The sequence below is a fragment of the Theropithecus gelada genome, chromosome 14 (genome assembly GCF_003255815.1).
Source record: "Theropithecus gelada isolate Dixy chromosome 14, Tgel_1.0, whole genome shotgun sequence".
NCBI classification, from domain to species: Eukaryota; Metazoa; Chordata; class Mammalia; order Primates; family Cercopithecidae; genus Theropithecus; species Theropithecus gelada.
In genome coordinates, this window is record NC_037682.1 from 113062106 (window position 1) to 113085952 (window position 23847).

General features: G+C 43.6%; 1 protein-coding gene across 2 annotated transcripts in view; it reads left to right on the top strand.

Moving 5' to 3' along the window:
- SORL1 (sortilin related receptor 1) overlaps positions 1-23847 on the top strand; it is a 178528-nt gene that overhangs the window by 92383 nt on the left and 62298 nt on the right. For both annotated transcript variants that reach the window (XM_025355834.1, XM_025355835.1), the window contains exons 14-23: positions 40-226; positions 4716-4844; positions 5352-5437; positions 8725-8897; positions 9972-10103; positions 12083-12174; positions 13362-13608; positions 14295-14433; positions 21482-21655; positions 23562-23675. In XM_025355834.1, coding sequence (XP_025211619.1) covers positions 40-226; positions 4716-4844; positions 5352-5437; positions 8725-8897; positions 9972-10103; positions 12083-12174; positions 13362-13608; positions 14295-14433; positions 21482-21655; positions 23562-23675 — 1473 coding nt within the window. The remainder of the gene's footprint in view (positions 1-39; positions 227-4715; positions 4845-5351; positions 5438-8724; positions 8898-9971; positions 10104-12082; positions 12175-13361; positions 13609-14294; positions 14434-21481; positions 21656-23561; positions 23676-23847) is intronic.

A 23847-nucleotide genomic window follows, 5' to 3' on the forward strand; every position in this document is an offset into this window, starting at 1 on the left:
CTGCCTGTAATGCTTCGTGCTGTGTTCCTTTTTCCTTAGGAGTTCCCTGCACAGAGAATGACTACAAGCTGTGGTCACCATCTGATGAGCGGGGGAATGAGTGTTTACTGGGACACAAGACTGTTTTCAAACGGAGGACCCCCCATGCCACATGCTTCAATGGAGAGGACTTTGACAGGCCAGTGGTCGTGTCCAACTGCTCCTGCACCCGGGAGGACTATGAATGGTTAGTTCTTCTTTGATGACTGGGGACTGAGTTGTGCTTTATTCACTCAGTAGTGTCGGGGAAAGAGACTAGGCACGGTCCCTTTCCCTGAGCAAAGGAAGGGAATAGAAGGAAACAATTATTTAGGAAGCATCTTTTATGTGCCAGGAGCTGTGTAGGCATGTTTCATGTAAGTTGTCTTCTTTAGTTCTTTCTTACAGCCAGGTAAAGTGGTAGAGGTGTCTAGGAGAGCTGTAGCCATTTCTTCAGGAATAGATAGCTCTGGGATTTATTTCTATTAGGGTAACCCAAAAATTTGCTGAAGGTTCCATTTTGGTAATCCTTCTCCTTAGGACCGTATTCTGGAGGGGATTTATTTCTTTATCTGAAACAAGGGGATATTAGTGTGTGTATATGCGTATGTGTGTGTTTGCATCATGTATTATTTCTTGAGCAAAATATCCAAGGCACTGCTGCGAATGCTAAAAGTAGGAGAAGTGACTTGTGCATAGCTAATTGGCACAGGAGGGGGAAGAGAGCAGGTGCCTCAGAGCAGGAACCAGTACTTTTATTGTGACTATTGAAGGGAAGGAGAGGGCTGTGACTTGCTGTTGGAGAATCAGGAAATTTTTGGAAGAAGTGCTGTTTGAGCTGGGCTCTCAGGGAGCATCTATATTTGCAGACAGCAGTGTTTTGAGACCATGTAGCTGCAACAGGCAGGTGTAGAGGCAGCAGGGTGTGGTTGGGAGTTGAACTGGGATGCCTTGTTGGGTGTATGACATGGGGATGATAATTGGAGATGAGGCTGAAAAGATAGAATACAGTAGGGCAGAGAGACCTTAGAAGGGATGAACCTTATTCTATAATTAGGAGGAAGCCTTCAGGGGCTTTTGAGGAGAGTTGATGATCAGAACAGAGCTTAGCTGTAGGAATTTTGAGGAGAGTTGATGATCAGAACAGAACTTAGCTGTAGGAAGAGGATTCTAGTGGCGGAGTACGCAGGATCTCAGAGCTCCTGGACAGTTACTTCAGTCTATAATTCAGCATGAAATCATTGTAGTTTATTCAGAAGCACCAAGAGTGCCATGGGTATTTAATATAAATACACAACTCATATTTCAGTGGTTGCCGAGGCACAGAGGAACTAGATTTTGCTTTGGGCAGCTGTACTTGTCTTGACTAAAGCCAGAAACTTCTGATGTGTTCTAGACCAGAGGTTGAAACATGGTCATACAGTAAATGTTCTAGACTTTGTAGGCCATGTGGTTTCCATGATCTGCATTACAACTCCTCACTCTGCCCATGGCAGTGCCCATGGGTGCGTGAAAGCAGCTCTAGATGAATGAGTGTGGCTGTGATCCAGTAAATCTCTATTTACAAAAATGGCCAACCAGGTTTGGCCACTTCTGTTCTAGACCAGTGCTTCTGAAACTTTAAGGTGCGCATGAATCACGTGCAGATTCTGCCTCAGGAGTTCTGGGGGTCTGCATTTCCATCGAGCTCCCAGGAGATGCGGATGCTGCTTATCTGCACATTCACCCTTTGAGCAGCAAGGCTTAGAACACAGAAGACAGTCATTTCCTTAGAAAGGTGTGTGCTCCCAAGGTAACGACACAGACTCTTTAACAGCAAAAGCACAGAGCTGGCTGATGTTCCCGGTGATGTCAGTTCCATGCTGTGTGCCTTCTGCTCTTCCTTAGACACTTTTTCATTATAGTCTAATCTAATCTAAGAGCTTTGGTGGCCTCAGGTAGTCCTCCTCAGACCGGCTTGAGACTGGAGACGTCCTAATCCCTGAAAAGATCATAGTGACCTCTCTCTCCCCTCTTCCTATCCCCAACATGTACTTCAAAATAAAATTAAGACTAAGTAAAAAATAAGTAAGAAAGTCTAACGAATTTTTGGGTTTTTTTTTCCCCCATGACATTTAGGTTTAAAAACAATTAACATTAAACTTTTCTCTCTTGCCCTACATTTCCCCAACCCCCACCAAAAAAAAAAAAAAAAAAATTCACAAAAAAACAAAAAAGAAATGGAGCTTGGTGTGCTCTCCTGGGTAAACTGACCTGCATCCTGCTGGTCTGCCATGCCCACCCCATCTGCCTTGCTGGAACCTGCTGGATGCTCATCCTGGTTGTACGCGGAGTCTTTTTATTATAGACCAGTCAAACCACCTCCTCTGCCCCTTATGGAGTTGGGTTGCAGGCCAAATGAGATCGTGGGGTGATGACCCTCTGAAATGCTAAGGGGTATATGGATATCGGCTGTTCCCCGCTCCACCCCCCATTGTTTCTCTGCTTGCTGTAGCTGCTGGAAGGCAGCCGGCCCAACTGTGTGGCTCTTGGAGATGTTTGATGGCATCGGACTATGGCAGTGAGAAGGAAAATGGTCCCAAGATGGATGTCAGGAAATGAGATGAGATTATAGTATCTTTCCATTAGTTCAGGTACTGGTTGACCAACTGTGTTTGAACACCAGGTTTTTTCTGATGGTCCTTTCAGACCACGCAGGGAAGCCCAGCTATTGGCCCCTGTTCCCTGATTTCAGTGGCAGATTCTTTTATATCCTTATATTTCTTGACATTGCCAAGTCATACAGCTTTCACATTCTTGACTGCAACCCCTAGTAAATAATACATTTTCTATTATGACCCTGTACCTACATATGTATATGTAGATACATACACACATGTAACTAAAACACAAGTTTTAGGAGACAACGTTGACTTTTAAATGTATGATGGGGCCTTTTGCAATCTTTTGCTCTTTTTTGGAAGGGGAAGAATCTGGTCTTGGGCCTCCCAGGTACTTTCAGAGTCCACTAGGTCATGACCTGTGGTCCAAGAAAGGTGCCCAGGAAGAGTGCTTTGCTATTGGAGGCAAATAAGTAATTAGCTAATGCTTTATCTGGTTCCTAAAAAGATTTAAAGTGGCTGTTCAGTAATAACAAACCAAGGTAATGAAAGAGGCACGTTTGATCCAGTGGCAAAACTGCTGCCTTTCGATTCTTTACAAATTATTAAATGTGGATTATGATATAATGCACACAGGCCACTCTGTATCTGTTAATACTTTTCGTGTCAGAAATGTTTAATAAATATTTGGGTTTTTTCTTTTTCTTTTTTGTTTTACTGAGACAGAGTCTCACTCTGTCACCCAGGCTGGAATGCAGTGGTGTGATCTTGGCTCACTGCAACCTCCACCTCCCGGGTTCAAGCCATTCTCTTGCCTCAGCCTCCAGAGTAGCTGGGACTACAGGTGCGTGCCACTACGCCCAGCTAATTTTTGTGTTTTTAGTAGAGACGGGGTTTTGCCATGTTGCCCAGGCTGGTCTAGAACTCCTGACCTCAAGTGATCCACCCGCCTCAGCCTCCCAAAGTGCTGGGATTACAGGTGTGAGCCACCATGCCAGGCTTAAATATTTGTTGAATTGAATAGAGCAAATAAATGTGTTCTGGTAGAGCACATGAATGTGGAATATATGTTCTGTTCTATAATTCTTTGAATATGTTCTATAATTCATTGAATTATAGAATTTACAGCTTGGGCAGGGCCTTAGAACATTCATAGTACAGTCATCTCGTTTTAGAATCGTCTTCGACTGACGCCTCCTGCTTCCTACTCCAGGATGCTGCCCATCAAGCTGGGAGGTTTGGCAGATGTGACCCCAAATCACAGGCGGTCTCGTGAACCTAACTACTGTATCTCAAAGTACAGGATGATTTTAGCTAGTATGTGGACATAGTCTTAAATAACATTGAACCCTTAGTCAAAATTTTTCTTTTTTTCTGAGACAGGGTCTTGCTCTGTTGCCCAGGCTGGAGTGCAGTGGCACAATCACGGCTCACTACAGCTTTGACCTCCTGGGCTCAAATGATTCTCCCTGCTCAGCCTCCCGAGTAGCTGGGATCACAGGTGTGCAGCACCATGCCTGGCTATTTTTTTGGTTCTTTTCTGTAGAGACAGGGTCTTACCATGTTGCCCAGGTTGGTCTTGAACTCCTGGGCTTAAATGATATGTCTGCCTTGGCCTCCCGTAGTGTTGGGATTATAGGCATGAACCACCATGCCCAGCCCAAAATAATTTTTTAAAAGGGTTATTCTTTTAAAATTTCTCTTTTACTTCTTCAGAGTCTGTCAAACAGAAAGTCTCATTGGTTACTAGTAATTCTGTAACATTTGCCTAATCCCTTTTAACAGAGAGGGCAGGTCCAGATTCTTAGAGTAGGGAACTGGATCTGGCTAAAATTTAATATTGTTTTGATTCGGCATGATGATTTGTGTTTTTTTTGGTCTATTTATGGCATATGATTGTGTTTTCCCAACTGTGGTTCTGATATAAATCTTCTTTTGAAGATGTATTTTATATAAAAAGTAAATATTCTTTAAAGGGACAAGTTAAATAGCTTATAATAAAAGTGAAAAGTAGTAAGGTAAAGTCAGCACAATTGGTACGGGAACGCCTGAAATGTATAAAACAGTGGCCTTAACAAAGCCCAATTGCCTTTTTAGTGACTTCGGTTTCAAGATGAGTGAAGATTTGTCATTAGAGGTTTGTGTTCCAGATCCGGAATTTTCTGGAAAGTCATACTCCCTTCCTGTGCCTTGCCCTGTGGGTTCTACTTACAGGAGAACGAGAGGGTATGTATCACAGAGATTTCCCTGTCAGGTTCTCAGGGGTCTGCACATGGAACGAGAGAGCATAGAGGGCCATCTGGATTGCTCTATACTCTAAATTGTACAATTGCAAGTTAACAGCCTACAAGTAGTTTAGGCCACATTTTAACTTATGGTATTTGTAAACTCTCCTACCTCCAGTGAGAAAAACATTGCAAGTCTGTAAGCATCCCTGAAACTCTAGGAATATCTTAAGTCATCAACTTTAGCAAGGAAACATCTTCAGAGGAATGTATTCAAGAGATATATTTAAAAATCTTGGCCAGGACAGTGCCCTAAATTGTCTGGGCTTGCCTAGTCTAGTTATAAGCAGAACTGACTCAGAACTACTGAGCATCCTCTTTCTAGTTCTAAAGGGGAATGAGTGGATGGACTGTATTGACCGTGGATAGTAAATATATTCCTAGCTGGGTTGCCTTTGTGACTGTTCTTCCCTGTTTCTGACCTCTTGCTCTTGGGGTGGGGTGACAGCTACCGGAAGATTTCTGGGGACACTTGTAGTGGAGGAGATGTTGAAGCGCGACTGGAAGGAGAGGTGGTCCCCTGTCCCCTGGCAGGTAAGGGAGGTGGTTTCTTCTCTTTCATTTCTTGAGACGTGGTTGCAACAGTGTCATGATCTCACCCAAGTCTGAGCTTGTGGCTCCTGTAATTGAGTGGAGAAAAACAATGGCCATCACAAGCATCACAGGGCTTCCCCTTTTCCCTAAGGTTGGTGTCTACACTCAACTTATGCATAGCCATACCCTTTTTTAGGAATGGAAAGTATGTTGTGTCAGCTCAGTTTCTTTGAGGGAAATCCCTTTGTTAATTGAAAAATATTGATTCAGCATCCACTGGGGTAGAAAGGTGCCCACGGGCTTCTGTGTGTTCCTTAATCTGTTTGTCCAAGTTGAGTATAAAGAGGCGTGTGGCTTCTTAGGAAGTAGCTGAGTAGTCTGTGTTAATTTTATAATAAAAATAACTATATAATTTTAATGGAATTTTATAGATTTCAGTGTACTTTTTTATGTGTTGCCAGTTTAACCCTTTTAACAACTCAGGGAAGCAGATATTATCAATTTTGTTTTTTACTTTTTCATGAGGAAGCATGTTCAGAGGAAGTTAAATGGCTTAAGGTCACACATCTAGTAAGTGACAAAGTTGAAATTCAGACTCTAAGCCCCATGCTCTTCATTGGACATTGCCCAGAGGGCAAGTAAATGTCATTCTCACTATTTTAGATAATCATTATGCATGCTAATTAAGAAAAACTTCTCTGAAATGATTCATATGCTATAAAGGTATAGTGTGTTTTAAAACACGTTTCTGCTAGATTTAGTGGTGATGTCACATGGGATCTTTACAATAGAGACATGAAATGATGATACTTTGACAAATAATCTCTTAGCTGCTTATTTTTCTTCACTCTGTTTCCAGTTCTTATTCATTTAAAGCTTCTTTATTCCCTCCGTGCCCTCTTTCCTGCCCATACCTCTTGGTGAAGGCAAACGGCTGGAGTTAACTTCCATCTGCGGTGGATGGTGTTGTCTGCGTGGACAGCCATAAGCACCGAATGAATCATGAAAGAAGCGTGTGGTCTCCGCAGGCAGGGCAGGGCAGCCCTGTCTTTTGCTTACTGCTGCCAGCTTGCCCTGGTGTTTTTCATGCTAAGCTCGTTAGTCCCTTAATTTAATCTTTCATCATTACCAGAGTAATTAACATACCTCACTATGGAGACTTAAAAAGAACCACCACTTCAGCAAATTCCAACAAATGAGCAGATAATATTCAAATATTTCCCTCACAAGAGCTGTTATTGATGAGGGCGTGGGTTAGTGGGGTTTGAGTGATTGCTCTTAAGGGGCTGGAGTGCCTACTTTTGTAATAAATATTTCGAAGATAATTCAACAAGGGACAAAACAGCTTGTTTAAAGCCATCTAAACTGGCAGGAAAGCTGTTTTCTCTTCTACCAGAAGATAGAACAGGGAATGAAGTGGAGAAATCTCATTCCATTGTGGGCCACCTCCTATGTAGAAGAGAGAGAGAGGAAAAAAAGGCATGGAATAGGGGGCAGGGATATACCAGGAAAGAAAAAGATGCTTTCATAGGACTAATGGAGCCATAATATCTTTGCAAAGATGAGGTAATCTGGGCATCTGGAAGGATTTTTTAAATGCAAGAATTTTTCTTCCTTTACAATTACTATGAAAACACACATTCCTAGGCTGTGCTCATGTATGGCCAGGACCAGCCAAGAATTCCATTCCTTTTCTAGGTTAAACATTGCCCACTGGAACGCCACATGCTGCTCTGAACATAATCCTAAAACAAGTATTTCTGGATTCAGGTTCTACTTTATGGGTATTGGTTTCTTAAAGGAAAAAAAAAAAAATAACCCAAAGTGACAGAATGAGGTTTATAGATGCTGGAGAGAGATGTGGGGCAAAAGGCTCACTGTTGCAAAGGTAGCTTTCATGTCCCTATACGTTAGCTGGCCCCCTCCCTGGGAATGACAGTGGGAAGGTTTTCTTGACAATCAAAAGGGAAGGTAGGTTACCATGTGATGGTAGCATAGATACTTCTAAAGTGACCTGGAACCAAAGGAAAAGAAGGAAAACTTACCTTATTACAAATTGTAGATAGATTTATTTTTTGATGCATTATCTATATTGCAGCTTTTATAAAGAAGGTGATAGGTACATGTTAAGTCACTGAGTGTAGGGAATCAGGAAGTGGGCAGGAATGGCTAACCCAGGCAGGCAGCAAAAGAATTCAGATTTGCATCTTGGTTCCATATGCAACACACTGTCAAGAGGCACACTTTAGACTCAGATGCTGTTGTGCTGCTTGTGTCCACTCCTGGGGAAGAATCTGGATGTTTCCCAGGCTGTTCCCTAAGTGGAAAAGAGAGTGTACTGAGTCTTCCTATTTCCAGTTGTCTGACGTTAGGTAAGTATCTTCAGCACTCAGGACCTTCATTTCTACATCTTAAAAATCATCCACACCCGTGTCTGTATCATAAGAGAGAGCACAGTGTAGTAGTTAAAGCATAGACTGTGGATCCAGAGTGCCTGGGTTCTGATCTCGGTTCTGCCACTTGCTAGTTGTGTGACCTTGGGTGAGTTACTTAACCTCTCTGGTCTCAGTTTTCTCATTGTAAAATTTGGTTAACAGTAGTTCTACCATCGGGCAGTTGTTGTGAGTCTTAAACAATGCCCAATACTTAGTAAGCACATTGTACACAATATGTACACAATTTGTATTTGTTGAGTAGAAACAGATTTTTTTGTGATGATGATGTTGTGCACCATTTTCTAAATAGCCAAGAACAAATGCATTATTATTATTTTGAAGATCTAAGAGGTTGATGTAATTGCCATATGGTGTTGTAAACAATATGAATAAGTGAGCACATTGATTAGAGAGCTTAGTTACAAGGCTTCAGTGACTAATGGTCTCTCGTCAACAAGATGATGGTGCTGTGGTGATAGCAGTCACTTGAGGAGGGGGAACAGGGCGATTGGTGTAATTAGGTTGGCAAGTGTGACTTGAAGACTTGTAGGCTTAGCCCAGACGTATGGTTGTTGGAGCATGCATATTGGGAGATTCAGATTAAAGAAAAACGTAACAAGTAAAAACACTTGATGAAGAAACAGATTCACTGAAGTTTAAGTCACTTGCCTGAGGTGGAAATGTGATTCCATTATGCGCCTCCTGAGTCTTGATTTCTGTGCTCTTCACTGGGTCCACACCACATGCCAATGGATTTGAGGTTTGTGTGTGAGAAACAAATAGGTCAGATGTGCTAGGACCTCTTCAGCATCCCCTGGGTCCAACCTCCCACGTGTCTTGTGTGCCTGGCAGAGGAGAACGAGTTCATCCTGTATGCTGTGCGGAAATCCATCTATCGCTATGACCTGGCCTCGGGAGCCACAGAGCAGCTGCCTCTCAGCGGGCTACGGGCAGCAGTGGCCCTGGACTTTGACTATGAGCACAACTGTTTGTATTGGTCTGACCTGGCCTTGGACATCATCCAGGTGAGTCAGCGCTTGGCCTCACTGTGGGGGCTGTGCATTGTGACTGTCCCGTCCTGATAAGCTTCATGCAGAATGGCCTATGGAAATGGACAGTTAGAGGTTTGTAAGCGTCGCTCATCTCAGGGCCGACAGGTAAAACTTTCCAGTCTTCTGTGTTAGTATTTTTCTTTCTCTGTCTTCATCTGTTCATATAGGAAGCATAAAGAAGGCCCTAAATCCACAGATGTGCTTGAAAGTGAGGTCTTGCTTTGCCTGCTGGGAAGGTGTTGGGACTAATAATGTAGGATGATTAGTTGCCCCCTATTGTGCCAACTGCCTCTTGAGCATCTTTCTTCCCAAGTCATGATACAGTAACGCTTGACTTACCCATAGCTCACATAATTATCCACTTCAGCTGTTCTGAACACAAATAAGAACCAGGAAGCTAGCGTTAAAGAGCCCTGGACAGGCCAGGGAGATAGCCATACACTCAAACCCATGCATTTAAAGGAAAGCTATTTGATCTTTATTCATTGTCTGCTTAATCCTTTTAGAAAAGCAATTCCAACAACTTTGTATCTAGATTCCCAACCCAACAGAAATCTTACAGTGCCTGGGTGTTTGAGGGGGTTGGGGTGGGGGATGGCGGTGATGCTGAATGGAGCTGTCCAACAATAGCACTTGATGGCTAAGAGCCTCACAGGGAAGAAAGAGTATAAAAGCAGACACAAGAACTTAAATATAACAGCAGTCTGGTTTCACTTCTTTTAAAAGCAAACAGACTCATACATCTCAATAATCTCCGACTTTATTGTTGCGATACAGCATAATTTAGTAACCAGTGTTCATAGTGATAATGCAGAGTAATGTATATGATTAAATTCTCTTTGTCCTGCTTAAAAAACAAAAATGTAGTACATTTTAGAAATGTTTTCATGAAAACCCGGCTTCATGGGTCTGGAAAGTTTACTAACATAAAACATCTCATCCCTTGCCAGTCCTACCACTTGAATAAAGGTTACCCTTCATAGGACTGACTTGGCAGGCGGTCATTTGAACAGTTCCTAGCATTTATTATGACTTTTCTCTCTTCAGCGCCTCTGTTTGAATGGAAGCACAGGGCAAGAGGTGATCATCAATTCTGGCCTGGAGACAGTAGAAGCTTTGGCTTTTGAACCCCTCAGCCAGCTGCTTTACTGGGTAGATGCGGGCTTCAAAAAGATTGAGGTATGTGTATTTTCGTGCTGTTCTTAATTAAGGGAGTAGGCGGGGCACCTGGGCTTTGAGCCAGATTTGACACAGAGGCAGGGGCCAGTGTGTCAGATTACTCTGGAAATTTCCTGCGAGTTTCCAGAGAATGGACCAGCTGAGCCTCTGGAGAGGAGAGAAAAGGGGGTAAGTACCTGGGAGTTGATCTTTTGACTAGCAGAAGCTTAGCTAATAACAATAAATGGTAATATTATTTTTATTTTATTTATATATGTACTTATTTATTTTATTTATATATTATTTTTGTTTTATTTTACTACTTTTATTAAACATGATGGCAAAACCTAAAATTACTTTTGCATCAACCTAATATGGTATTATTATAATACTGTAACAATAATAGTCTAGTATTATTTTAGTCAATTAGAGTGATAGCAACAGTATCATCATCGTCATCATCGTCGTCGTTATTAATCCCCATTTCTCTGCAATGTAGCTATCTAGTAACCTGTCCTGCCTTATATACCCAAGGCAAGGATAATGAATGACCTCTAAACTGCCAAATCATTGTCTTGAGGCATGTAGTATGCTCAGCTCACTGCATCAGCACCTCTTTATACTGACTCTGCATGGAGAGATGGCATGTGGGTTAAGTGGGAAGTACAGTAGAAGCAGGGAGATGCAGAGAACTAAGAGGAGTTGTAAGATGAAAGACACAGACTTGGGAGATAGACCCGGGTGTAGGCTTGACTCCACTAGCTAAGCAACATGGGGCAAGGTGCTTATGCTTTCTAAACTTCAGTTGCTTCACGCGTTAGATGGAGATTCATTTATTCATGCAACCAGTTGACAGGGGTTCTCTGCATGATACATGTGGTTTAGGTTCTGATGATACAGCAGTGGGCCTGACTCACACATTCCTGTTCCCACAGAGCTTAGATTTTAGTGGAGGAAGCAAAATAATAAATCAGTTCTGTTGGTGATACTTGCTGCAAAGACTCTGAAACAGTGCAGTGTGATTGCACTTTTGGAGAGTGGGGCAATATTAGAATAGGCAGACAGAGCAGGTAACTTGAGGTTGATGTCTGAGCTGAGCCGAGGATGATCTTGTGTCCACCTCATGGGGATGCTGATAGAAGTGAACTGGCATCTACTGAATGCTGCCCTGGTGGTCATGTTATTGCTCTTTCTCTCCTTTCTTTAGTTGCGTGTGGTCAGCACTTGGCTAGGGGCCAGAAGAATGCAGGTGGTTGGTCACAAGCACCTACCTTCTCACAGGCTGTGGGGTGACCACTGCACAACTCAAATACTGTTGGTGCAAAATGATGTCAAATGAGCCAAGGTGCAGAGCTACTGATGCTTATAGGTCCAAGTGGGTCAGAGAGTTAGGAAAGGAGGCAGGCCTGGCAGTGAGGTTTGAAGGAGAGTTATGCCTTGATTAGAGTAAGCAGTGGGGCAGGTGGGTCCAGGATGGGATGTGGCAAGAGCAGACAGGAGTGAGTCTGCATCAGGCTTGGAGAAGCATGAGATGACCAGCCCGGCTGATGGAGAGGAGCAAGAATATGAGTCCCATCTGTGGACTCTTCATTGCAAGGCTGTGACATTGAGAATCTGTTTTATGGGCAGTGTGGAGCCATCGGTTGCCTTGGAACGTGGACTGACATGGGATGGTGAAATAAGTCAATGCTTATTTGCTTATTATTTGAGTAATTTACTTATTGATATTGCTTTGTCCAGATCATCATGCCCTGGAAACTGGTGCTGGCATGGTTCTAGCTCCTCTTTCAGACCACTTGAAAAATGTCCCATGAGTCAGAGGAAGGAACAGTGCATTGTGACTAGAAGTTGGGGCAGGTTTCCCAGATGGGTCGGGTCAGGGAAACAGGCAGGCATGGAGGGGGCATGTCTGTAGGCAGAAGCTGAGGAGCCACCTTTGGCAATGGGGGTCTTTAAGGAGCTCAGATCCGTCTCAGCCTCTTTCCCCCTGTTTTTGTCAGGTAGCTAATCCAGATGGCGACTTCCGACTCACAATCGTCAATTCCTCTGTGCTCGATCATCCCAGGGCTCTGGTCCTCGTGCCCCAAGAGGGGTAAGTGTTGCCCCAAAAGGAAATCAGTCGTACATCCAATGCTGCAATAATAGATTCTCATGGAAACAGACGGTGGGACAAAAACCTGTTTCTCATGATGGTGGTTGAAATGATCTATTAACTGAAAAGTTGATAGAGACCACAGCTTAGTCACCATGGTCAGGTAACTCCATTCACTTTTTGTTAGCCAGTGTCAGAATCTCTTTAGGCATCCAGATGTCTTGCATCTGTAGGTTGTTTCCCTAGAAAAGTTGATGTTAAAAGAGAGCCTCTGTAGACCTAGATAGGCCTGCTTGGATATTGTGAGAACTTTCTCTTGAGTTTTATGCATGGTACAAACATTTAATTCATTCCATCTTTCCCCTGCCTTCCTAGCATGTGTAGGTTTTCTTACTTACAATCAGTGTGCACTTGGGGAAGGCAAAGGTGCTTTTTATTAACTCATTAACTGAAGGAAACATAACTAAGAGGGAAATCCCTGATTTGACATTCTGGCTTTTCCTCTCTCGTAGCATTTATGATAGAGAATTGGCACAATTTTTTCAAAGAAAATTCTAAGAGTAATGTATGTACTTGGTTGACAGTATTTAGAGAGAACAGAAGTTGATAAAAATTTTGCTTCCTTCCTTTTCATTCTTAACCCTTCACCCTCACACTTCCTAGTGGTAATCATTGTTAATAATATCTTGTGTATCTTTCATGATTGCTTTTACTTATGTACAAGTAATGTCTTTGAAACACACACACACACACACACACACACATATACATGCCAAATAGAATTGTAGTAGAGTTTCTGTTCTGTACTTTTTTAAACAAACTTAATATGTGTTGAAGATAGTTTTGTGTGAGCACGTATAGATTTTTTAGGTTTCAGAGTATTCTATTATATGTACCATAATGTGTCACCTCCTCTGCTGATTAACATTTGGTTTAATATACAAACATATACATTTCTTTGTATATTATCTTTGCATAATTTGATTTTATCTGTAAATTCTAGTAAAGGGATTTGCAGGTCAAGGAATTTAAGTGGTTTCAGGTATTATCATTATATATTGTTATAATAATGCTGAAATAACCAGCTGGATCATTCGAAAGGGGTTTCTGATCTTTTTTGGAGTAGTATTTGAGCTCCCATTTCTCTAGTCCTGGTGAGATATGTGTTCTGTCCCCATTTCCGCCAGGGTGATGTTCTGGACGGACTGGGGAGACCTGAAGCCTGGGATTTATCGGAGCAATATGGATGGTTCTGCTGTCTATCGCCTGGTATCAGAGGATGTGAAGTGGCCCAACGGCATCTCTGTGGACGACCAGTGGATTTACTGGACGGATGCCTACCTGAACTGCATAGAGCGGATCACATTCAGTGGCCAGCAGCGCTCCGTCATCCTGGACAACCTCCCGCACCCCTATGCCATTGCTGTCTTTAAGGTGAGTCCGTTTGTTGCCGCCGTTGGACAGTCATCTCGAGCGGGTGAGGACATATGAGGTCAGGAGCCTGCCGTCCCTGGGCTTTGCAGAGAAGCTGGTTAACTTCTTAAAGATTGCCTTTTTTCCAAATTTGAGATAACTTATTTTCAGTCCTATGGAGGGATGCCAGGCAGAGGCGCCAGGGGACCAGGCTCCCCTGCTGTTCACATTTCAAAAGGTTAAAAGTGAAGGCTCTTCCCGTGAACATTCCCAGTTTGTCCCTCAGCGTCAGTAGCCTCATTTCGGGGTGGTGTCTTCATTTCTTGTGCGCTTTGCTCACTTTATTCCCTGATGACTTCCGGCGAGCTGTGCACCACCTACAGTGCCTTGCAGTTCTTTTCCAACTCTGGAGAGCAACATGGCTCTCCCCAACTCTGGGAAGCAGATTTCAAACTGAGGGGGTTGGGTTCCTGTGATAAACTTGAATGCTTATCAGATAGTTTCTTTTGGGCAGTTTCTTCTGTGGCGTTATATGGTGAGGTTTGGACAAAATCGCTGTCCTTTGCATTTAAGTAGAAGCTTGATCGGGCCAGTCATTCAGCCAATAAATGTTAGTTGTGTCCTGCCTCGGGGAGCTCTTACCCTTAGAGAGGGATCGGAATAAAGAACTAAAGAGCTGGGCTAATGGGCGAAGGTTTTCTTTGTAGAATGAAATCTACTGGGATGACTGGTCACAGCTCAGCATATTCCGAGCTTCCAAATACAGTGGGTCTCAGATGGAGATTCTGGCGCACCAGCTCACGGGGCTCATGGACATGAAGATTTTCTACAAGGGGAAGAACACCGGTAAGGCAGAGTCTCTTCTGTTGTCTCTGTAGAGTTGATCTCAGGAAAGGGGCTGCGTGTGGCCAATCTGCTCAGAGCAGGAGCTGGCAGCCTGCGTCTTTGTTGTCACGACAACATGCACATTATTTAATTTCTTCCTAATGACATCTTAATTTCTTTTCTAACGATACACACACAGCTGGAAGACAGCATGTTGTTGCCTGCCTAGAGTGTTGGTGCTTGGTGGGTAATTACACCCTCCTCCTGCCCTTGGCCCCTGACTGATTGGTGGCGTGGCTTCTGTTGCAGCTGGGAGAGTCCCAACATGTGCTTAATCCCTGTTTGGCACACTTGCAGGAAGAGACTCTGGGCTGGGTGCTGAGATCGTTGCTGCTTCCCGCCAGGGCCTCTTGCTTGTTCTCTGGTTGCCCAGATGACCTATTGCTCATTGCCCATACCTACCTCTGCTGGAATGGCGCTGTGTAGTTAGGTGTTGTTTTAATTAATTTTTCCCACCATGAAACTCTAAACCCCATGAAGAAAGAGATTGTCTGTTTTATTCCCCGATAGTTTTACCAGTGTCTAGCACTTTGTAGGTGCTCAATTCATATTTGTTGAAAGAATAAGGGATGAAAAGGGAGGGGAAGAATTGCAGTGAGTGCAGACAGTAGCTGTTTTAGAGATCTATCGGGTGAGGCTTCAAGAACTGCTCTGAGGCTTTGACCTGGCTAGTCCTGGAGTCTGAGACTATTCAATGGAAAGCCTTTATCATTTCATGACTGCTCTTTAATTTTGCTTATCTCCCAGCCTTACTATTGATTCTAGAGGAGAAAGATCAGAGGATTACCAGGAAGAATAGTCCCTTTAAGAATTTCCCTCTTTATCTCAGCAGGATTAAATGGCATCCTGGGTTTGCTGATTCTCCTTTATTGACAAACTGCTAAGTTTTCTGTTCTTAGCTGGAATGTTGATATTGTTTTATGGTTCTTGGCTGACCCTATACGAAGAGAAAATTGACAGGGGAAATAATACAGTTATAGATACCATTGTTATCCTCTTGGGATTGTGAAGATAGCATGAGAACACCCTGAGAAAACTATAAAGTGTCTTACAAATGTAAGACGGTATTATTTGTTATGTCTTCACCACTGACCTGTGAGGTAGGGAAGGCTGGTGTTATGATCCATGGTTTATAGATTAGGGAATTAAATCTCAGATATCAATTAGCTTTCCCAAAGTATCCTCACTAGTTTAGGAGCTGGCCTTTTGTTGCAATTCTGCCACTAAATGGAGAAGTCACATTCTTTCTTAGAGGAGGCACCTGTTTTGAAATAAGGAGAGTTGAAGGAATCTTGCTTCTCAGCTCCAGTGACTGAAATCTTCAGGCCTTTGTTTGGTGGAGGACATCCACCCCTACTGATCTGACTTGCTAGCTAGCAGAGTGGGTTTCTAGCATTTCTCCAAGTGGATTTTTAGCATTTCTCCACGTTACCCCTTAGTCCAGTGGGTCTTCATTTTCACAAGTGCTTGTAAGCGTGTGTTTGATGTGCACACAGGAGCTTCTGAAACACTGTGTGCAGATGAAGTCAGTGGTTACCCGGTCACAACTTACTTCCCAGTCTTGACTGTCCACTTCATCCCAATAACTTGAGCACAGCTGACACAGGCAGTCACACCCGTGACTGGGGAGCAGTGGGGGAGGAGGGAGTTTGTGGTCTCAGCATGTGCAAACATGGTGTCTTGGTGCCAGACAGACAGGCCTACAATCCTCACCTTAGGTGTAATTTCCCTTTCATGCCTCAAAGAGTCATCTTCATTTAAGCTAGCCAGAGTCATTTTGGGGCCCAGAGTGAGGTCTGGATAGATGACAGGCTGGTTTAAAAGGGAGATATGTATTAGCAAGGCATAGTGGCGCGCATCTGTAGTCTCAGCTACTCGGGAGGTGGAGGTGTGAGGGTCACCTGACCTCGGGAGGTTGAGGTTGCAGTTTAGCTGAGATCGTGCTGCTGCACTCCATCCTGAGTGACAGAGTGAGACCCTGTCTCAAAAAAAAAAAAAAAAAAGTTTTGGGGGAGATCTGTGTTGGTGAGTAGAACACAGACCTGGACCTGTGCAGAGGCGGCTGTGACCGTCCCTTTGGCCATGGCCAGTTTTCGCCTCTCTGCTCCTTTCTCTGTTTGCCTTTGGGGTTCTCTCTTATTCCCCTTTGGTTGTGAGCAGGATACTTCCAGAAGACCTCCTGCCTCCTAACGCAGGGCTGGAGAAAGAGGTTTTTGTCTTTCTCTGCAGCCCAGTGTGGGTCAAATCAAAACTTCTGCAGTGGTGTCTGGCTGTCAGCACTGTCTATGAGCACTCCACACCTTTTGGCCTTGAACTCTGCTCTAACCTGCTTGCTTTTCTGGAACTGAGAAGGTACTTGCTTTTTTGGACACTGTATTACAGATCCATGGTGTGTGTTGGGAACTCCTGTCCATCTTTATTATTTTTGTTGTCTCCTCCTAATATATTCAGGACTTTCTACAGTAGTCTCCTACTTATTTGCCATTTTGCTTTCTGTGATTTCAGCTACGTGCAGTCAACCACTGTCCAAAAATATATATAGAAAATTCCAGAAATAAATAATGTATAAGAGTTAAATTGCTTGCTGTTCTGAATAGTATGATGAAATCTTGCACTGTCCCCTCCCTGTTCCACCTGGGATGTGAATCCTCCCTTTGTCCAGTGTCTCATGCTGTTGATGCTGCCGGCTCATTAGTCCCTTTAGGAGCTGGCTGGGTTATCAGGGTGTCAAAGTATTGCAGTGCTTGTGTGCAAGGAACCCTTATTTTACTTCATGATGACCCTATATCTCGAGAGTAGTGATTCTAGTAATGTGGATATGCCAAAGAGAGGTCGTAAAGTGCTTCCTTTAGGGAAAGGGTGAAAGTTCTAGACTTAATAAGGGAGGAAAAAATCTTACACTGAGTTTGCTAAGATCTGCTGTAAGAATGAACCTTCTATCTCTGAAATTGTAAAGAAGGAAAAGTAAATTCATGCACAGTATTTATAGGGTTTGGTCCTATCTGCAGTTTCAGGCGTCACCTGGGGGTCCTGGAATTGGGGACTTTGGAATAAGTGGGGACTACTATATTAATCAAGTGTTAAATAATAATAATTGATAGTAACGACATTTATTGAGGAGTTGCTGTGTTGTAAGTACCACAGTAATATGCTTTGTGGGCTTGTATAACCTCACTTCGTCTTTCCAGAGATTTCCATATGTACTATTAATATTTCCACTTTATAGATGACAATATGAAAGTCTGGTTTAGTAACTTGAGTAGGTCACACTCTTAGTAAGTGGTAAGAATTTGCACTGTGGCTCGGTTGACGTCAAAGCTTGAACTTGGATAAAAGCACCAGGCTCTGCTCCCTCTGCCATGTGTTGCTGGACTAGCAGTGCCCTGGTAGTGTGACAGCAGTTCAGAAGTCCTGTTCTAGATTTTGACTGATGATTGTTGCTGATTAAAATGTTGTTCAATTGCAACATTTATCAATTTGAAATATTTGGTTATAAACGGATAACAAAAAATGCATTTTTCCTTTATAGTTAGCTGGTTTTTATTTTTTATTTTTATGTATTTAGTTTTTTTGGAGACAGAGTCTCACTCTGTTGCCCCAGCTGGAGTGCAGTGGCGTGATCTCGGCTCACTACAACCTCTGCCTCCTGGGTTCAAGCAATTCTTGTGCCTCAGCTTCCTAAGTAGCTGGCACTAAAGGCACGTGTCACCATGCCTGGCTAATTTTTTGTATTTTAGTAGAGATTGGGTTTCACCATATTGCCCAGGCTGGTCTCGAACTCCTGAGCTCAGGCAGTCTGCCCACCCTGGCCTCCCAAAGTGCTAGGATTTACAGGTATGAGCCACTGTGCCTGACCACTAGCTGGTTTTTAAATGGTATTACTGGAATCTATTCTTTGTAAAGTGTGTTTTTTTCTTTAAAGAGGTTACTTTACAAGATTGTTGATGTATTCAGTTGCTCCTGCAATGGCTCTTGGAGCTTTGGAATTCTTTCGAAGTTTTGGAATTCTCCTTTAGAGCCTGCAGTAAGTACGTGCTTTTAAATATCTGTAATGAGGGTACGTATTTATTATTTGAGGTAGATTTGATTTTGATAATTGCGAAGTGTATAGATACTTGAGATGATGACATTTTTGGCTCCTAAAGTATTCCTGGAGGAATTTTCCAAAGAGGAAATGTGAAAATGTTCTGAACATGGTCAGTGAAGACGTCACGGGACTACGTGTTTAATCTTCTAAGGGAATGTCTTTGAAGATGATTGCTCTCACTTGTCCGCTCTTCACATTGAGATCACGGTTTTCATATTGCTTGGTCTACTCAAGACAGTTGGCATCCTGTATAAAGGGTCTGTGGCTGTGGTGGAATTGCATCGTAAGAGTTCCATCTTCTTCCAGGTTCTCTCTGATGCAGCTCTCCCGTTTTCCATTCTCTGGCTTCCTACCAGCCTAGACATTCCTGCCCTGCCTGCCTCTCATGATCAGTGACCTGGTTGGCTTGGTTTGGAATTTGTCCCTGGTTACTGCCTCAGAGTACAGTTTCATACATCTCTGCCTAGATCAGCCTCCTGAAGCATGATACCCCATTTTGAGTTCTCTGCTCTTAGCTCTTGCTTGTTTGGATAGGAATATTTGCTCTGCATATGAAAATGTTAGTTACGTTACTTTACAGACACGATCCCTGTGGAAAAAATCATCCTGTAGTAGAGTAGATTTTTTATTTGTTTGTTTTGTTTGTTTTTGAGACAGGCTGTGGCTCTGTTGCCCAGGCTGGAGTGCAGTGGTGCTATCTCAGCTAACTGCAGCCTCTGCCTCCTGGGCTTAAACGATCCTCCCACTTCAGCCTCTGGAGTGGCTGGGATCACAGATGTGTACCCAGCTAATTGTGTTTACTTTTTTTGTAGAGACGGTCTTCACTATGTTGCTCAGCGTGGTCTCGAACTCCTGGGCTCCAGTGATCCTCCCACCTCGGCCTCTCAAAGGGCTGGGATTACAGGTGTGAGCCACTGCACCCAGCCAGTCATAGAGTATTTTAAGATAACATCATATTCTGTTATTGTTCAGGATCTTGGAACATTGAGTGATATATTGTCCTTTGAATACCAAACACATGTTTCCACATCCTTGTCTGGGTTGTTTCTCATGAGTGGTGGCTCTGTGTCAATTCTGCATTCCCTCTTGTAGCCCGTGGCCTGTACCTTTGAACTAAAGGAGCAGTCTTGCCCACTAATAGATCAGAGTGAAGGGATGTCGGGGGCTTCTGCTGTAGTCACCTGGTTAGTCTGCTATGCTGCTATGGTAATGAAGCTGCTATGATTGATTATTTACTGAACCTTTTGGAATGTTTCATCATATGGACTTCCCTTCCTCTGGATGTGTATGTTTTCTCTCTTTGGTAATACCTCTTACTCTTTTCCTTGGCATCATAATAACATTGTTGCCATAGCGTTGTGATTTTTATTTTTATTCATAATGTAAACTAACCAATGAGGTGCCCACACACCCAGAGCTACTGAGTATATTATCCATATTGATACTGATTGCCATTAATGAACTTCGTCTAACCTGTAGGCCAGGATGCGCATGACTTAGATGAATGCTTGGCTGGATGGCAACAGATGATTTGGATATGGTGCTGATGTGTGGGAGGGTGTCTCTGACATAGCACAAATGAAGAATTAGCAGTTGAGTTCTATCTAAGTTTTTGTGTTCATTTTCCCCATTTTCGTGAGTAATAATTGCAGTCAAAAGAAAAAACATGATTTCACAGTTTCTGTGACCCCATAGTTGTATCATGTTTCAGATTGTTATAAAATGGTTTATATATCCTCTTACCCGCCATCCCTGGAACGACGTAGGGGATGGGATGGCACTTTTGCCACCTTTGTTCATCCACAAAGGCTCCTTCTCAAGAGTGCAGTGATGGATTTTACCAACTCTCTCTGGTGCTACCTTTGGTAAGCTGAACCAGAGAAAAGATTGGCAGGAGTGGGCTAGATCATCATGCACTAGTCCTTATATGAACTCATTGCACAGCAGTGACTGGTGAGTACTGTGGTTGGCTCCTCATTTAGCTCTTGAGCTGCACTGTGGCACAAAGGAATTGAGAAGGGGAGGCCTGGATTTTTGTCCTGGGCTCACCATTAATCAGGTGTATGTTTTAATTAAGGCCTTTGGGGCCCTAAGGAGCAGAAACCCACCCAAGCTAGCTCAAGTGAATGGTTTTATGGAATGACTAAAGGAGCCCAAAGATGGAAGTCTAGGAGAGCCTCTTGGGGACTGGAGCTGTTCTTTCTCTTTCCCTCTCGTTAGGCCTCTTCTCTCCATAAGTTTGTTTTTAAAAAAACAATTTATTCAGAATTTTCAAGGCAGTGTTCAACTATATTATAGCCACCAGTGTTGTGATTGAGAAATCCAAAGACATTCTGATTCTTTTTTCAATTTAAAAAAAAAAAAATTAAGGGATAGGATCTTGCTATATTGCCCAGGCTGGATTCGAGCTCCCAGGCTTGAGCAATCCTCCTGCCTCAGCCTCCTGGGTAGCTGGGGCTACAGGTGCATGCTGCCATGCCTGGCACCTCCGTAAGTCTCTTTTAGTCTCCTGACTGTCTGCAGACTGAGCTTATCTGCATACCCAGAATTATGACTTCCACACAGTTTTGGCTTGCCATGTGCCACTTCAACACCCACATTCTATGACCCTTTCCCTGGCTCCCGTTCCTTGGTTGCTTTCTTGTCTTTCAGTAACCCAATTCCAAATTCCCAGGAGGAACACTGCTGCCTGGCTTGGCTCTGGGGCAGTCTGATCTGGCTGAAGACAGGATGCAAGTCACTGGTTATACTGAGCAGAAGGTTTCGGCACAGTAGGGCCCCCAGAGCTTGCCCCTTGACCCTTTAGAGCTTCCCGCTGTCCTTTCCGTAAGACGAGGAGGTTACAGTGGGTCTCCTTTATGTATTCGGTACCTCCCTCATGGTGTGTATTAACCTGCCTGCTGCTGTTTGTCTGCCCTCCAGGAAGCAATGCCTGTGTGCCCAGGCCGTGCAGCCTGCTGTGCCTGCCCAAGGCCAACAACAGTAGAAGCTGCAGGTGTCCAGAGGGTGTGTCCAGCAGTGTGCTTCCGTCAGGGGACCTGATGTGTGACTGCCCTCAGGGCTATCAGCTCAAGAACAATACCTGTGTCAAAGAAGGTACTTCCCTTTTTCTTTTTTGCCTGTCATCCTCCTTCCTTTGTTTCCTGCTCCCCCGCCAGGGGTGGGAGGGATCGCTCTCTGTTTCCTGACCTTTTCCCGTTATTGGAAAAAGTCCAAGGTAAAAATCAAACCTAGCAGATACTTACAAGAATACTGGTTTGGGTTCTAAGGCCTGGTAAGGGTCAAAGAGGCCCTTCAGGCCTCATTCAGAACAGGCCTACGCTGTGCCTTTCTAAGGAGTAGTTGTGGTTTTTGGTTTCATGTCAGGTGGCACAGGCTTTCTTCAGGGTGTCCCTTTTTATTCTTTTGCTTCTTCCTTTCCTCACCCATCCCTCACATCCAGGTTTCTTACCTTTTCCTGTTTTGCATAAGCTGGACCAGCCTGACTGGGAAAAATAACCAGGGTGACTCCTTCCGTGTTGACTTACTCTCACCTAACGGTTGTCCATCCTCTCACCACAGCCTAGCCCAGTGTGTCCTGAACTTTCAGACCAATGTTTGCAAAGCGCTTTGAGTCTAGACTTTCATGCCGTGACCAAGTGGCGATAGCAGCCTTACGCCCACTCCCCCTCTGAATTTGAATATAGAGATTTAAAATTTCTTTCCTCTGAAATTTAAAAATTTTTCCTTCCTGTGTAATTTTTACCCTCACCACTTCCCTACCCTCCAGCTTCATGTTTCTGTGAGTGAGGTGAAGCCCTGCAAGGGCACCTTGCCATGAAGTACATGGATTGATGGCCAGAATTTCTGCTTTTCCTTATCTGTGATTCTATTTGCCTTTTTTTTTTTTAACATTTTAAAGAGACAGGAAAGAGACAGGGTCTTGCTGTATTGCCCAGGCTGGCACATTCACGGCTCACTGCAGCCTCAACTCAAACTCCTGGGCTTAAGGGATCCTCCTGTCTCAGCTTCCCATGAAGCTAGGACTCCCGGCACGAGTCCGGCTAATTTCTTTTACAGGGATAAGGTCTCACTTTGTTGTCCAGTCCGGTCTTGAACGTCTAGGCTCAAGGGATCCTCCCTCCTCTGCCTCTCAAGGAGCTGAGATCACAGCCGTGAGCCACCGTGCCTACTCTATTTGCTTTGTAATCCTACCCCTGCTTCTCATAGCAGCCCAAGTCCAAGGCAGTGAAACACACAATACAAGCCTTTTAGTCAGTCGTCCTTAAGAAATATAAACAGAAAAACGATGAGCCTTTCTTTCTTAGAAACAAGAAACTTTCTTTCAGGCTGTGGATACAATCTTAAAACTGTTTGGAAAGAAGTAAAATCAACACTAAATTCCAAGAGAAGGGGAAGAAAGCTACTCAATATTTCCCATTAGAATGCCTTTGATTATCCAAATAAGAGACCAGTCATCACATGTCGTCGATGCAGTTTGCCAAACAATACATTTTTTTCTGTAAGGAATTTTAATTGCTTGCTTTAAAGTAGTCATGGGACAGAAAAAAGTCTCCGAGTATTGAGAAAATCTTCGTAACTCATTTGCTTGATAGATAGAATATATATGGATATATATAACCATATATATATAAACATACCTATAGATCTGTCTGTTTTAATACTGTGTAGACACAGTCCATTAAGGAGTTCTGTGTGTAATTAGTATTTTGTAATGTTGATGTACTCTATTCACTACCCAATAGACTCAATTGGTGTCATAGTTATCCTTCCTAAGCATTTCTTCCAGCAAGCCTTCTCTCCTTTGATTTTAACTAAAAGAGGAAAGCAAGAGGCTAGTATGGGACATTTCCTTCCCTGTATACATGTGTGCTTGGCGTTCCTCCTCCCCCTTTACCACCATGTTACTAAAGGAAGGGAAACGCCAAAGAGAAAGTCCTGTGGTCCAGCAGTGAGAATAATATTGGTTTCATTTCCTCCCCTGTTGCACTCTGATGGGTAGAGAACACCTGTCTCCGCAACCAGTATCGCTGCAGCAACGGGAACTGTATCAACAGCATCTGGTGGTGTGACTTCGACAACGACTGTGGAGACATGAGCGATGAGAGAAACTGCCGTGAGTCTTCTGGGTTGGACATTAAGCATTTGCCATTACTCAGAAGCCTGGTGGGCTCTTCCCAGGCTGAGGACCTAAGGTCTAGGGTGAGGGCCACCCATGATTGGTGATGCCCGTCTAAGTGGATGGGGCTTGGATGACAGAGAAAACATATTTCCACATACAGGTAGGT